Genomic DNA, 17,355 nt, shown 5'->3' on the forward strand with positions numbered 1-17,355 from the left:
CACCATGGTGGAAAGGTATGGAGGAGGAAAACAACTCAGGACTTGACAATTTGGAAGAAGAGAGAAACTGTTTCACTCACCAGGGACAAAAATATATACCCCCAAAGTATGACCTTAATGACCTTTCTCCTCCAGTCACACCCTACCTGCCTACAGTTATCACTCAGTTAATCCATTCGAGCAGATGAATGCACTGATTAGGTTAAGAATCTCATAACCCAGTTTTTCACCTCTAAACATTCTTGCACTCTCAAATGAACTTTTGGGGTACATCTCACATCTAAACACAATACACAGTGTTTGTGCACACATATAACAGAATGAAACTGTAAACCATGTACTGCTATTAGCTGTTAGTAAAAAAACAGGATCTTCAACTTTTGACCAATGTATAAACAGTAAAAACTCTTCCAAAAGACTTAAAAATTTATATGCCTATTAATTCACTTAGGTAGCTACCATAGATGCAGAATTCTGAATAACTCTACAAAACTTAGGTCTAGATAAATTAAATATATCTCCAGTTTGCATAGGTTTAAATTACATCATTGAAAATTCATTGAAAAATATAAAAAGACCTTCATTATATTTGATGGTTTTTCCAATTCACATAAAATTGTTTGTGTTTACTACATGTCTGAAATTTTGGCAGATGGAAGTGTCAAAAAAGCCTTAAAATTAAAAGTTGTGAAATGTACACTGAGAAAAAAAAACATAAAAAGCCATAAGCTGCATTTCTATAGTTATTATATGTGAGATGAATGTAACAGTGGAATGAGACTTTGTAGAATATTTTTCCTGCTATTAAAAAAAAAAACAAAAACAAAAACAAAAAACTGTGTTCCATGAGGTCTCTGTATTTCTTCAGCAAGAAAAGGTGCTCTCTGGTTATGGGTATATTAAGGGTTTTTTTCCCCCCTCCTAACTCTCAGTGGGTAAGATGTTGTACATGATATAATACTGACTCATAATCTTATGACTGCATTTTTCTGGTCAAATAAACAAGAGAGAACCTTTGATGAAAGAAAAAAATTTCAGCAAGCAAAAACCAGTCTGCAGGAAGGTAAGCCAAATCTGAAGCAGTTACTCAACACAAAATCTGAAAAGAACAAGGTTCTACACCATTTTGGAAAATGTCCTACTTGGGAAAAATAATCCAGGCTTAACAAAGTTCCCAAGAAATTTATTTTTCTAATCCTGGCAGATAAGAAATAAGCATTTTTCTATCCTTGGTGATTTTAATCATAACTAATCACAAAGGAAAAATTCTGAGTAATAACACTATGCATGTTAAATACTTATGCAGCATTAGGCATTTCTAAAGAATGTTGTTTTTCTACTGAGAGTAGAATTAGTGCCTTAATGAAAAGTTCAAAGCACTGTGCTAGGTACAAAGAGACTAAAAATCAATAAACATGGTCACTGTTTTCAAGAATCTCATGCACACAATGTCATTTTGTTAATGAGTTTTTGCTTTATTTTCACAGATTTTTATGTGATTTTAGATCAGAGGAAAGCTATAAAATATTAATTTGAAATGATGAGGGAGCTGGGAGACTAATGCCTTCTTTCTGGCCTTCCAATCTGAGTAAAGTCATTTGGCCTTTCTTGGCTTCAGTAGCCTCACCTGTGAAACAAAAATTTGACCCAAGGTTCTACAAAGTCTCTGCTTACCACCAAAGCACTCTGTTTATCTAAGCTCATTTTCCAAGTCTCTACAGTTCTCCAGTCAATTGTTGCTAGCCCCAAAGTATCTGTTCCACAAATGCTTAATTAGAGAGTATGTTTCGGTAATTTAATCTGGTAGCATTTATTAAAAAAAGATAAGGACATTTCAGCTCCTTAGTGACTTTCACTTTAATTCAATATGAAGTCTTCTATTTTTCAAAGTATACAGGGTTGACTTGTGGGGATTAGATACATTCACTAATTCCTCAGGAACTATCACAAAGGGTTAAAATTCAATATATGTTATAATTTCCAATTATTTGGTCAAAAGTTGTAAGGGTGTGTTATTAAACCACTTGTGGTATCAAATACACAGTTGTGTCAGACAATTACAAACTGATGATTCACTGAAAGTATTCTGTGGTTGACACAACTTTTAGTAACTATGGCAGAATGTAACTTATATGGTAAAAAAGTAAAGGAGGTAAAAGGGCACAAGAGAAAATAAGAGATAATACTTCACAGGCTAAACTTCTGTCTTAGATGGTAGTGTCCTCAGCTAAGTACGTTATAACTTACATTCTCCCCCTGTGCCAAACATTGGAAAAATACAAGAAAGAACTGTTAACAAAAATGTTCATCTTGAGAGTTAATAATTAGGACCTCACCCAGTTTGTCAGGAGATTTGCCAATTCCCATAACACAGTCTGTATACTTGGAAACACTCCTGAAAACTCAGTTTATGATCCATTCAATCAAAGCCAGTTGGCAATTACCCAGGGAAAATGTTTCTTACAGTCCTTTACCAATGTCTATTATCTTCTATAATCATCTCTCCCAGGGCCTCCCTTGTTCTATTACAGTTACACACAGCCTTTTTCTCCCTTCCTGTAATTAGGGAACCTGATGCTCTCAGGGTCAAAATGCTCAATATTTTGAGGCAAAAACCTGTCAAAATAAAGGTCTCACAATTATAGGTTACACTAATGCCGACAAAGTTGCTACACTTTTCACCTAGGTTTTTATTCCTACACTCACAATCTCAATTCTGCCTTGGCTTCTTCTGATTTTATACAAGGAACAGGCTAGTACATCAGCAAGTGCTGAGAGGGGATTCACAAAAAAAGCCCAGGTGAATGGAGGAACACTCCAAAACCACACTCCAACACTCAAAAGGTGGGATTGCCATGGTAAGAGCCAAGTTTGGGACTTCATTCTGGAATGACCTCTGGTAGGAATGTGAATTGGAAAAAAAAACACTTATCCGTTCCCAGAATGGTGACTGTCTGGGATTCTAATGCGAAAGCAACGGAGTTTGTTTATAATTTATTTGTTGGTGTTAGAAATCAGTTTTCTTGACAAAGGCGATTTGATTCCTTTTTGACATTTCTTAAGTATTCTTATTTGCCTCAGACTATGATGCAGCCTGACACTTGAATTTTAGATCAAGAGAGAAAAATAGAGTTTAGAAATTCCTACGGGAGATAGCAATCTTGTGTGGCCTAGAAAGGATTAGAAAATATCTTCTTAATCTAGGAAAAGAATTCTTTGAAGTGACTGGCTGCTAAAGTTTTGGGGAGAAGTATCAGACAGGAGGAAAGATCTGCTCTATTCTGCTAGACCTCCACTCTCTAGCCTTCAAAGGGTTTCTGGTTGGTTTTGTGTTATTGTAAAGATTATGAAATTCCCACTTATCACATTCCCTAGGCAGTCTGTTTTCTGAAAACCCCTTTCGCTGTTCCCTTCCCCCTGTCCTTCACTCTCCTTCAGGAATCTTACTTCTTCCTCATCCAAACCTGCTCTAGGGAAAGGGCTCATGTTTTTTTTTTTTTTTTTTTTTTTTTTTTTACCCTGAAGGGCATTTAAATCATCTATGCCCTTCAAAATTCATCACTTGCACTTTTATGTATAATTATGAAGTAAAGTGTTTCACCTCTGATTAAAGAAATTTCAAGAACTGGGTACAGGAACTGGAAGAGCAAACTGGTCTTCTATGAGCTCATATATGTCAGTGAGATCCTTCACATTGATATGGAGAAGGTGAAATTAAACAAATAAAATACCAGATAATCCTTTCCTTACTTCTGGAAAATGAAGCATATTTTTCAAAATTGTTAGCCATTATTCAGAAATATGCTCTTTTTCTATCCAATTTCCTCCTTAGTTTCCTTCTAATGGTTCTCAAAAAAGCTCTGCAAGTCACTTTAATGAAAATTCCCATTTTATAGATGAAGAATATGAAGACATGCATTAACTAGCCCTAAAATTATAGAAAAAAAAACAAATTTAAATCTGAGAAGAAAAATGAATATCTTGATGATCTTTCAAACATCACCATAAAACACAATTTGGATAATTAGAGAAGTCATAAATATTATATTATGGAAATATCATCTCTGAAGAGTTATGCATTCTAAACTCAATGCCCATTTTGTTCTAGGTCCTAGAGGTAAAGACAGGAAAGTCATGGCTCTAATCTTTCTGAAGTGCTCTTACAGGCAATGGGAAAGATGAAGAGACCCTGAGGATACAGTGTGACATGTTATAATTGAGGCCTTTTGGTTCAGAGAAGCCACCAGAGATGGTGCCCCCAGGGTTGAGCTTTGTTGGTGAAGAAGGTTTTAAGCTAAGCACCAAGAGAAGGGGAAATCTAGACAAGGGCAAAATACACATTGATGTCTGGAGGTTTCAAAAAACATGTCTCCAGTCAATGTGTTTTTTTTTTGTTGTTGTTGTTGTTGTTGTTGTTTCTTTTCTTTAACTTAATATGAGGAAAACACATCTGTGTTTAAAAGAAAAAAGTCATCAATCCATATTATATTCATGTACAAATATGACACAATAAAATTCCACTATAAGGTAGAATATAATGTACCAATTTGAAAAAAAAAATATAAACCTGGATTGCTATTTGAACACTGAATAAGTCAGTATGGGAAGTAAAAATCCTTGACAAGGCAGACTCCAACGAGGGTGAGCTTTTATGGGAAATTTAACACTTTACTGTTCATGGCCAATTAGGACCCTGTTTCCCCCAGGTTCCTTGACTCCGGTGACTAAAAATGCTTCTGTGCATTTTCAATCTCCTAAATTCTCTCTAAACTCTAGGATTTTCTTACTTTTTATTCTTACTTTTTATTCTCTATGACTCTTCCTATGGGATAAGATGTTTAAAAATTGTTTTTCTAAGGAAAAATTATACATATAACAATGTTGTTTTTGCTTCCTAGTTAAACTGCCTTTTAAAGGGATATTTTTCTTAGGGATTTTTTAAAAAAATAAAATGGTTTTCCTAAAACAAAGATAGAATGGTCTAACATAGAATTAAAGTAGGTCTCAGGACCAGAAGTCAGGAAGAAACTTTAGTTTCTATTTTACTGCTATTATCCTATAGACGGGGGTTAAACTTGGCTCTTTAAAATCTCAGTTCTAAACAAGGGTAACATGACTTTCCCATCACCCTCTTTATGGAGATCTTCGGAATTAGTCAGAAATGTGTGTAAAAACCATTTTCACTCCTTAGAATAAAGATCATGTAGATGCATGATTTGTAACTGTGAAGTATCACAACTATTTTCTAGGTTATTTAACTTTCATTGTGGATAAAAATACATATATTTTTGGCACTGATTATAGTTCTACTGCTTATAATTGCCTTTTGGTTCCAATTAGCTTACAAAATTCTCCCAGTGGAACACATGGCTATTTGTAAATGACAATGGAGCAAATAAAACTCCATCATATAGGACACAGAATCCTCATCATTTCATAAGCTTTCTTCTAAGAAAACACATACCAAGCACTCCATTGGAATGGCTTGATTTCACATTTGACTGTTTCTGTCTCTTGCCCTCTCCCACTTACTGATAAGTATAATCAGTAGCTTTTCTGAGAAAACAAAGTTTCTGATGTGAACAATGCCTTCCAGCACAAAGGATGCCCTCTGTCATCACTAAGCCTTTATTATCATACATTGTAACAAAGGTTTAAGAGCAACAGGTTTATCATCAGATGGTATGATCGGAATTGTTCGAAATGCTGTTAACTCTCAGAAAAATCTTTGCCTTACACCTGCACTAGGAAATGTACCCTAAATGACCAATTTTCTACTTTATATTCATTTCACTTGAAAACAATTTTATAGAGCTTTCAAGGAAAGAGAAAGGAAAAGAGAAGACAACCATACACACACAAAAAGCTGCCACAATGAATCCCTTCAATACAAAGATTGAACAGAATACATTTTTATAGCTCAATTGACAATTCATTGTTTGAAAGGAGTTATAATGAAAATGCAGATAGCTCACTCACTTCAATAGAATTAGAAATTACTGTTGTTATAATAATAATACAGACTAGACTAATAGCTATTCAAAGAAAGAAAGCCCCTGATAGATAGTAGAGAATAATTTATATTCTCTGGACATAGAATATATTGAAAACATGGCAGTCTACAATAAAATCTGACTTTCCACACTAATGAGTGAAGTTGCTCACTTGCAGAGAAAAAAAAAAAACAGTTTAGAAGAATAACTTCTTGAAAATTTCCAAACAGGCCAAAGCACTTAACCAGTCTAAAAGACATTTTTGAAATACAAATGCAGAGTCAGTGTAATATCCAGATAAGTAGTCTAAATTTTTATCTGCAGGTAAATTCCAGTTATATTTTTAACAATATGATTCATAAACACTCAAAATGTACTCAAGTACCTCATCTATTCTGAACTCCAATTATTCCCTAGATCATTAAGATCATTGAGCTGGGCATGGTGGTACAAGCCTGTAATCCCAGCAACCCCCAAGGCTGAGGTAGAAGAATTACAAGTTTGAGGCCAATCTTAGCAATTTAGCAAGGCCCTAAGCAACTTTGCGAGATTCTATCTCAAAGTGAAAAAAATAAAAAGCACTAGAATGTAGCTCAGTGGTATAGTGCCCCTGGTCCAATCCCCAATACCAATAAATGAAAAACAAAAATATGATGATTAAGAACATGAGGTAAGGTTAGAAACAGGTTTTCTCATTTCTGGTCCTTCTAACATGAAACACAGAATTGGACACACATTAGGCACTTTGTAAGTATTTAAAGAGATGGACGGATGAAAGAATGGGAGGGTGGGTGAATAGGAGCTTATGTTTAATGAGAGCTATGCCAGAACTCCTTCATACATTGTTTTAATCTGTATGTTGTGATTATTGTTACTCCCACTTTACGGAAAATAAAAGTGAGGCACACTGTGAAAGTAATCTGTTTAAGTTCATGCAGCTGGTATATGGCAGAGTTGGTAACCCATACTCAGCAAACTGAAGCATGATTTTCTAAATTCTTGTACAGAAAAGAAAAACACGGGTTGGGGATGTGGCTCAAACGGTAGCACCCTCGCCTGGCATGCGTGGGGCGCTGGGTCGATCCTCAGTACCACATAAAAATAAAATAAAGAAAGATGTTGTGTCCACCGAAAACTAAAAAATAAATATTAAAAAATTCTCTCTCTCTAAAAAAACCAAATAAACAAAAAACACTTAATTTTCTCCTCTCATGCTAATTATGTGCAAACTCAAATGAGATGGGACAGGGGACAAAAAGAAGTGCTTAACTATATTTTTGGAAGCTATTTGAAAACATCCCCAGGAGGGAGTCACATATTTTAGGATGTGAACCAAAAAGGACATGCCTTCTTTGGAACATGAAATTGGCAACTGATATACATGGAACTACTGTAAACACACTGAAAAACACATATGGTTTGGAAGGACCAACCAGCCAGCAGATTCTTCAGACCTAATGAGGAAGAAAGAGTTTTTGCTCTGAATTTCTTTTAAAAACACAGGACATTCTAGATCATGCCATTACTCAGTTCAGACTCATCTCAGTTTCCTACAGTTACCTTCCATACATGTGATCTGAAAAACAAAAGCTAATTTAATCATGACAGCCTTGGGATACTGTAAGATCTGAGGTGCTTTTAGAAAAATCAATTTTTATGAAGTTCAGGATGAAGAATTATGGCAAGTATATTTTTATTATACACTAATTATTTGAAAACATTCCCTTTACTTGGTAGTTATCAAGCTAAAGTATTGAGTCCATTCTAACATCTTACTTTGTGGCTACACTTGATTTGGTTTGCTACCAACAACCCAATAAGGAAGCTAGGGATAATGTAATAGTTACCAAGAAATCTTACCAACTACAGCATATAGTTAATGGCTCACGTTACATTTATCTGAGGCTCAGTAGAAACTACTCAGATCTGGGTTCATCCTAGGTCAAGTCTATCTAGTCTCCGCATGTAGGGCTGTGTGTATATTTCATTCCAAAGCCTCCCAAAGAGTCAGTAAGGGTTGGGAACACCACTCAGGTCCAGTCCTGGTTGTGTAACACTTGAAGCTAAATTACATAGAGATTAAGTGATTTGACCCAAGACATATAGGTGTTTGGCGACAAGTACATGATTTGAATCTAGGCTTTCTCACTCTACCACTGCTCCTATCAATAAGAAGCTTTTGTTGAGTGAAAATCCTTTGACTGTATCAGAGATATCTGTAAGACAGTTTGACTCATGTTACATCCATGTCAAAAAGATGACATGAATCATTAACACTGGCCTAACAATTAAAATGCATTACTAGCTCCAGCAAGCATGAGTGGTTCCTTAAGAAACAGAAGACCGTAATGTCAAAGCAATGATGACAGCTGATAACTGCAGCGTGAGCAGTTAGTGCATATCAGGTGGCACTCAGTGCATACCTGCTGATCTGAAATTTGCTAATTCTTTTTGCTAATTCTCTTACTGTGTTGTAAATATTAGCCTTTCTTCTCCCTAACCATTATATTCCCCTCAAAATAATACACATTTTGTCATTGAGTAGTTCTCATTTCTCCTACAATTCTCTTAAGCATTTTGAAAGCCATTCTAGCATCATACTAGAAATTCTTCATGTTTCCAGGCAGCTGGGGAGGAAATGACAATAACGTCTTTCTTTTTGTCTAGAAAGAATAGGAGGCAGTACAATTGAGTAAAAAGAGTATTGAGCTGTTGTTTGTCATAGAACCCAAATTCTAGTCATACTTTCAACGCTGTGTATTAAGTGAAATAATGAATATGGAAAAAAAATCATGAAAAATATTGGAAGAACCATCCAAACCTAATGTGAAAAATAAGAAAAATTACATATTTAAGCTTCCCAAATCTAAATTATCAGAAAGAAAGAAAGAAGACTGAAAAGAAGCAAAGTTTTGTTAGAAAAAAAAAATATGAAGGTCCAAATCTTTCTCTCTCAAGGGTAAACACCTCTGGAGACACACACACACACACACAGACACACACACACTTTTCTGGGGTTCCTGCTGGGCTATTCTCACCACCTTCATTGATCTCAAACACACCATAGACTGGGAACTCCTTATATACACCAAGATCTTCAACACTTTTCCTTAGCATGACTCTTTCCTTTCTCCATAGTGAGAAATGGACTGGTTTTTAGCGCCCTTGAGAATTGTTTACAAAGTCAGTTTATTCTTGGAGCCTCTCAGACAGTTTCAACAATGTTTTCAAGGCATGCTGGTACCTTAGTGATCTCCAGTGAACCATACCTCCTGGTATTCCATTTGCATTATCCTCTCCCTTGTGTCTGGGCTGGTCCTTGTTCCATGCTAACAAATAAAAAGCAGCAGAAGTAACTTCACCAGTTCTGGACATAAAGCTCAGAAAGTATGGCAGCTTCTTCTGCTTTTACACTTAGATTAGAGCTACTGTGTAAGATGTCTAACTGCCCCTGCCTACCATGCTGTGCAGAAGCCTAAAGAGTCACTGAAGAGGTCACTGTGATAGACAGCTACAGCTGAGTTCCCAGACAGGGCTGGTCCTATCTGCCAACCCTGTGGACAAGGCCATTTTGGACCTTCTATGTTGTATCACCCCAGCCAACATCAAGTGAAGCAAAGGAGCCACCTTATCAACCTACAGCCTTATAAGAAATAATAAATCATTGTTTAGTAAAGACAAAACTCAAATACTGTCACAAATTTGGTGGTAGTTACACAAACACAAGAAACCATTTTAATTAGCATAAAGACAGGTACTTTTTAAACGGCACATAAGCCTACCTCCCCTGTCATTAAGCATAAAGTCTAAACTAAGGTGCAGCACAAGTTTGATCATGACAGCATGACCACATAAGCAGCAGCAAAGTATGGTAGTTAAGAGCTTGGCCTCTGTTTCTAGAATTCCTAAGTCTGATTCCCAGCCCTGCCAAGTCATGAGCTGTGTGACTTTGGGCAGACTACTCACTCTCTAAGTACTCTGGTTTGTTCTATAAAATGAGGATGATAATAATCATTATTCACATTATATAATTCTCATTTGTATTATATGTGTTCATATATGTAAAATATGCTTAGAATTCTACTTTGTATCTAAAACATAGAATAAGCATTAATTGTTGGTGTTTTTAGTTGTAATTATTATCACAAGAAAAGAATTTTTCTCAGTTCTACCTGGAAATAGGGTAGAGTAAGAGAGTATACAGAAGAGAAAATTTTGACAGAAAAGGCTTTAATTGAAATGTCAGAGCAATAGATAGGGGTGCAGGGGTGATGGGAATGATGATGAACACATGAGAAGTTGGAGGATGGTGAGCTGTGAAATCAGAGAGGTAGGCAGGGATGCACCCTGTGGTTCGTATGTGCCACCATTAGGGCTAAGAAATGTGAACTGTGTGTAGTCAGAAGGAAGATACTGGAAGACACCACCAATAAGAAACTCTGTAATTATATCTGGATTTTGTGGGGTAGAAAGGATGGTTGTAGCAGACAACTTCTAGAGGTTAGAAGGTGATTGAGGAGATCACTTAGAAGGTGATCCCAGGTGATATGCAACAGTTGAGTCAAGTAGAAGCTTTACAATGGAGGTGGAAAGGAAGAAATGTATTGAAAGCAATTTAGAAGATAAAGTGAGAAGGAATTGATGACTAAAAGATGTAGAGAGGGACGGATGAGAGGAGGGAATAGAACACAAAAATTTTAGACTTGGGCATCATACTATAGTCATACATGTATACACATGTATACAGCAGGATTCACAATAGTCAAACTATGGAACCAGCATAAGTGTCCATCAATGAAAGAATTGATGCATAAAGAAAATGACATAATATAAACACAATGGAGTTTTATTGAGCCATAAAGAAAAATGGAATTAACACCATTTGACAGAATATGGGTAGAACTTGAGACCGTTATGTTAAGTAAAATAAGGCAAACTCAGAAGTCAAGGGCCGGTCATATGTTTTATCTCATATGTGGAATCTAGGAAAGGAAAAAGAAAAAAAAAACTGGGACTGGGGCAGGGAATCTCATGAAAATCAAAGGGATATCAATAAAGGAAAGGGAGCAGGGGGAGGGGAGGAGGAGAGGGAAGGGGGAAGTGCTGGGGTCCCATATTGGCCAAATTATATTGTTATATTATGTGCATGTTTGAATAGGTAACAACAAATCCCATCATTATGGGCAACTATAATTCACCACCGAAAAATGTAGAAAGAAAAAAAATTCAACTTGACTATAGGAAAGGGAGTGGATCATGTGGTTATGCCATCAATCAACAATGATACTGAACACTTCAACAACTCTATCAATTACTTGGATCATGCTGATATTTGTCGAATATCCCTCCTGTGAGAAACGAAATCCAGATTCTTTTCAAGTACACACAGGACATTTATCAAGATAGACCATTTTCTGCTCTATCACTAACACAATCTGATTTCAAGACAACTTATTAGCTACATTTGCTGTAAGACAATTTCTAATAAATTTAAAATGATTCCAATCATATGAACTATATTATCTTATGGTATGGCATTAAATGTATAATTTGTATGTTCAAGTTAAAAATAAAATTACTTTTAAAAAGAAATTATGGTTGGGCTGGGTGGTACATGCTTGTAATCCCAGTGGCTCAGGGGACTGAAGCAGGAGGTTCACAAGTTCAAGCCATCCTCAGCAAAAGTGAGGCATCAAACAACTCAGTGAGACCCTGTCTCTAAATAAAATATAAAATAGGGCTGGAGATCTGGCTCAGTGGTCCAGTGCCCCTCAGTTTAATCCCCAGTATCAACTTCCATAGCCAAAAAAAAAAAAAAAAAAAAAAGAAATTAGAAACAGAAATATGTCTGGGAAATCCCTAAATATTTGAAAACTAAATAACATATTTCTAAATAACCCATTAGAAGAAAGTGAAAGGTAATTAGAAAGTAGTCTGAATTGACTGAAGATGAAAATACAGCATTCTAAAGAAAGGGAGAAAAGCAGCACTTAGAAATTTATATAATAACTGCCTATATTAGAAAAAGGATCAATGGGTAAACACTTTACCTTAAGAAACTAGGGAAAGAAATGCAAATTAAGCCCAAAAGAGGAGAATAAAGAAAGTTATAAAGACCAGAGCAAAAATCAATGATACAGGAAAAGAAAAACAATAGAGAGAAGGGGTGAAACCAAAAAGCTGTTTTTTGGGGGAAGATTAATAAAATTCCTATCCATCTAGTCAGGTTGATCAGGAAAAGGAGTTCAAGAAGGAAAACACATGTTGATAACATCAGGAATGAGAGGGATAACACTACTACAGAAAAATAGATACTAAAAGGCAAATGAAGGAAAACCATGAACAACTTTAGGCCATTAAATTTGACAATTTAGACAAATTGGTAAAATTCCTTGAAAAACAAACTATCCAAACTCACTCAAGAAGAATAGATAACCTGGATGACTCTATTTATTAAAGGAATTGAAACAGTAGTTTAAGGAAACTTTCCTATTAAAGAGACTTTAAGACCTAGAGAGATTTCCTGGTGGATTACATAAAACATGTCAGGAAAAAATTATGCAATTCTGTAAAATTGCTTTTAAAAACCTAAAAAGAAAGAAATTGTTCCCATTTACGCATCTTTGAATATTACATTATTACCCAAGCCAGACCAAAAAAAAAAATCAAGAAAATAACACAAATGTATAAAAAGTATAATGCAGGGGCTTGTTTCAGAAGATTGATTTAATATATGAAAATCCATTAAATTTACCATATTAATAAATAAAAAATAATAAAATAATTTCAATTAATATAGAAGAAGCATTTGACAAAACGTAACATGCATTACTGATAAAAACTCAGCAAACTAGGATGAAGAAAGAAATTCCTTGACTTTACAAAGGACATTTGTTAAATACTAGAGGTAACATCATATTCAATGGTACAGGACTTAAAACTTTCCCCTAATATCAGGAATAGTGCAAGGGTGTATTCTCTCACCACTTCTATCTAACATTTTACTTATATTCTAGACATTGTCATTGATAAGAGAAAAAAAAAGGCATCCAGATTGCAAAGAAAGAAGTAAAACCATATTTACTAATTGGCAATATAATTATTTATATAAGATGTGTGTTGGGACCTGGAGAAGAAAAGCTACAAGAATAAGTGAGTTCAACAACAGTTACAAGATGAAAAAACATCAATACACAACTATATTTCTATATATTCCTGATAAATAATAGAAACTGAAATTTTAAAACTGTAATTTACAATAGCATCAAAGGGAAGTGATTACACATACGACAAAAGACACGTATGAATGGGACTCTGACAACTACTAAACACTGCTAAGAAATTACAGAAGAGCTAAATAGAGTATATCAAGTCCAGTGATTAGATGACTCAATATTATCAATTCTATACTAATCTATAATTCAATACAATTCTAACCAAAATCCCAGCAGGTGTTGATTGGTGAAACTGACGAGGTGATTCTAAAATTCGTATTAAATGGAGAGGATTAAGAATAGCCAAAACATTAAAAAAAAGAACAGAATTAATTTGGAAGACTAACACAAGCTGACTTATAAACTATAATAAGCAAGGCAGGCAGCAGCACACTGGAAAAGAGATGGATAGAGGTTACAGAAATATACCTGCATATACGGTCAACTCATTTATTTATGAAGTGCAGAGGCAACCCAGTAGATAAATAATTGATTTTTCAACAAATGTTGCCATAATACCTGGCTATCCATATTTAAAACAATATGAACACTACTCATCATATACAAAAATAACTCAAAATGCATTATAAACCTAAATGTAAAAACTATAATTATAAAATATCTAGGAGAAAACATAGAAGAGTATTTTTTTAACTTTGAGAGAGGTGAAGTTTTGTTTTGCTTTGTTTTTTAATGCAGTTCTAGGGAATCAAACCCAGGGCCTTGCACAGGCTAGGCAAGCCTACCACTGAGCTATGTTCCCAGACTCAAAATATTTCTAAAATAAAACACCCATTGCATAATCAAAAAAAATTGACAAAGTGGACTATATCAAAAATAAAAACTTTTGTTCTATGTATAACAATGGGAATAAAAATAGAAACCACAGATTAGAAGAAAATATATAAAAATAACACATTTTATAAGGAAAGGATTTAGGCCCAAAATATATAAGGAACTCTCAATATTTAGAAAATAAAATCTGTTAAGAATTTGTTTTTGATGAAATACTGGAATAAGTATTTATTCACCACTAAACGTAGATGGATGATATATGAAAAAATGCTCACAATTATTGAGTTATTATGGAAATGCAAATAAAAAACACCATGGGATACTACTATATAGCAATTAGACCAGAAAAAAATGAAAAAGACTGACCATACACAATGTTGGATCAGTTATGGATCACCTCAAATTTTTCTCTACAGCTGGTAAAAATGTAGCATGGCACAGTGACTTTCAAAATCAGGTTTAGTAAAATATATTTAGTAATATATTCATATATCTATGTATGATCCATCATTTACCCTCTTGAAATTTAGCTAAGAAAAATGAAAGCAGACAACCATACAAAGACTTATACTTGAATGTTCACAAACACTTTATTTGTAACAACCAAATGCCACTAACAACCAGAAAATCCATTGGTAAGAGAATAAACGAATTGTGCTATATCTATAAATGGTATAATAACCAGCAATAAAAAGAAAGAACATGATTAAATCTCAAGATGATAATGTTGAGTGAAAGACATACAAAAAAAGAATACACATTGTATAAAATTCTAAAAGGTAAAAACTTATCCATAATCTGAAAGCAGAACAATGGTTTTACCTTGGAGTTGGAAGGGTAGAGTAATAAATGAGGGTATGAAGGAAGGACCATGAAGGGTCACAAAAATATTACTCAGCTTTAAAGAAGAATGAAATTATGGCATTTGCTAGTAAATGGATGGAGTTAGAGAATATCATGCTAAGTGAAATAAGCCAATCCCCAAAAACCAATGGCACAATGTTTTCTCTGATATATAGACGCTAATACACAATGCGGGGGTGGGGGGTGCTACGAAAGAACAGAACTTTAGATTACGTACAGGAGAGTGAAGGGAGGTGAAGGGGAATGGGGATAGGAAGGATCTTAGAATGAAACAGACATTATTAACCTATGTACATATGTGACTGCATGACTGATGTGATTCTCATGTACAATCAGAAAAAAATGAGAAATTACACTCTATTTATGTATGATATATCAAAGTGCATAAATGCATTCTACTGTCATGTATAATTAATTAGAACAAATAAAAAAGTTATTAAAAAGATGTTTGGGTGGGGCTGGGATTGTGGCTCAGTGGCTGCAAGTATGAGGCATTGAGTTCGATCCTCAACACTACGTAAAAATTAATCAGTAAAAAATAAAGGTATTGTGTCCATCTACAACTACAAAAATATTTTTTTAAAAAAAGAAGTTTGGGACCAGTGAGTACATGTATTATCTTGACTGTAATGGTGGTTTTACTTGTATACACATTTGTCAAAACTTATCAAAGTTGCACATTTTAAATACGTATAGGTGGGCATATATCTCAAAGATTTTATATATATATATGGGTTTTAAGTGGTAGCTGTGAGCCAAATAAGAGTAGTTTCTGCAAGACACTAGATTATGAATGTAACATAGAGGGGAAGAGATGGAACACATGACTCCCCTAACAAGTGCAGTTTTGCTATGGGAGAACAAGAGGGTGAGAAGGAATGAGGGAACCTGATAGAACCAAAGACTGAGGTACCCATGTGTTTTCAGTGGCAAGGAGCTTGAGCATATTTATATACCATAGAAAAGGAGCAGGGGGAGAATGAAATTGAAAATGTGAGATGGAAAATCCAAGAAGAAAGGCAAGTAAGAATGTAGGTATATCCTGCGGTTATGTTGAGGGATGCATGAGTTAGTAGAATTTTTCTGTTTTTCTTTCTTCTGAGAAGGATGACATATGAAAGGAGTATGATAGTTAAGAAAAATATTGGAGCTTTGAAAAACTCATTGCCTATAGCAGTTGAAATGATGGTTGTAGATAAATGTTTAATCTTAGAGCATTCTCAGGTAATGAGATGAAAGACAGTAAAATATTCCATGCCAGTGAAAGCTCTTGCTTACATGTGTGCACAGTGGGATATTATCCAATAGTTCTCTGCCTTTTCTCCCTTTACCCTTAACCAAATTTCATTCATATGCTAATCTTCCTGTTGATCCTTACCCACCTCTTCCCTCAATGCACAATAGATATTTAACAAATCCTTTAGATTTGCTGGGGAATATTTTGAACATACAAAAGAAAATAGAGAATAATTTAATGAACAGCAGCTTCTATTATCCAGCTTCATCAAAGCTTAACATTATAGCATATTTATCTCAATTTAAAAAATGCTTAAATCAAATGTAGGCTTACTGGCAAGATGCATTTTACCACTAGCAAACATCAACATAATCACTTACTTTTCATATTTCATATATTTCATGAAAAATGCCCAGGGCAACCTCTGAGAACCTCAGGTACTGTGGGTAGGCAAAGAATCAAATATGGCCAGAAATGGCCACTGGCAAGCTAATTAGGTAGTTTCCCTGAAGTACACTGTTAATATATTAAAGCCATGCAAATTAGATCATGCCCACAGGTACTGAGTTTGGAAAATCTGCTCTAGCAAGGTATGAATTTTTAATAAAAATGATAATTATGAGTAACAGCATTGACACTATTTTCCTTTAGCTTTCTAATACTCACTGCCACTTTGGTATTGGTAAATATGAGGAAGGCTAATAAAAAAAATAATTTCCCTCTCCATAGTATGTAAGATTTCTGAATCTGAAAGCATGCAATCAGTTATAACAGCTTTATTCTTCATGCAGTTATGAATCATCCATTAAATTTAAAAAGTTATAATTTTGATAGTACCTGCCAAAACCGACTGTGTGCATCTCCTCTCAGAAGTTCAACGGTATCCCCTGCCTGGATATGTAACGGGGGTCCTTCATGAAGAGCTGGGGGTGGTGTTCCAGTGTAGTTCCTAATGACCTGCATCTTTGGCAAACCTGAAAATAAGCAATGTGAGTTCTAGAATTGAGAAAGCAATGATGTGTAAAGTCCAAATGTATTTTTTAAAGCCATTATTAATATTAAAATACTTTTAACATTTTTTCTTTTCTTTTCTTTTCTTTTTTTAGTTGTAGGTGGACACAACACCTTTATTTTATTTTTATGTGGTGCTGAGGATCCAACCCAGTGCTTTATGCATGCTAGGCGAGTGCTCTTCCTCTGAGCCACAACCCCAGCCCAACATTAAAAACATTTTAATACCACTAGGTCCAAG

The 17,355-nt window shown here is 34.8% G+C and overlaps 1 protein-coding gene across 1 annotated transcript in view; it reads right to left on the reverse strand.

The window, feature by feature from the left end:
- Positions 1–17,355, reverse strand: part of Vav3 (vav guanine nucleotide exchange factor 3) — a 357,523-nt gene that overhangs the window by 43,074 nt on the left and 297,094 nt on the right. Inside the window, exon 20 of the mRNA XM_046427576.2 lies at positions 16,941–17,077. Coding sequence (XP_046283532.1) covers positions 16,941–17,077 — 137 coding nt within the window. The remainder of the gene's footprint in view (positions 1–16,940; positions 17,078–17,355) is intronic.

The sequence above is a fragment of the Marmota monax genome, unplaced genomic scaffold (assembly GCF_021218885.2).
Source record: "Marmota monax isolate L192 unplaced genomic scaffold, Marmota_monax_Labrador192_F-V1.1 WCK01_AAM20220418_F8-fsc00184, whole genome shotgun sequence".
NCBI classification, from domain to species: domain Eukaryota; kingdom Metazoa; phylum Chordata; class Mammalia; order Rodentia; family Sciuridae; genus Marmota; species Marmota monax.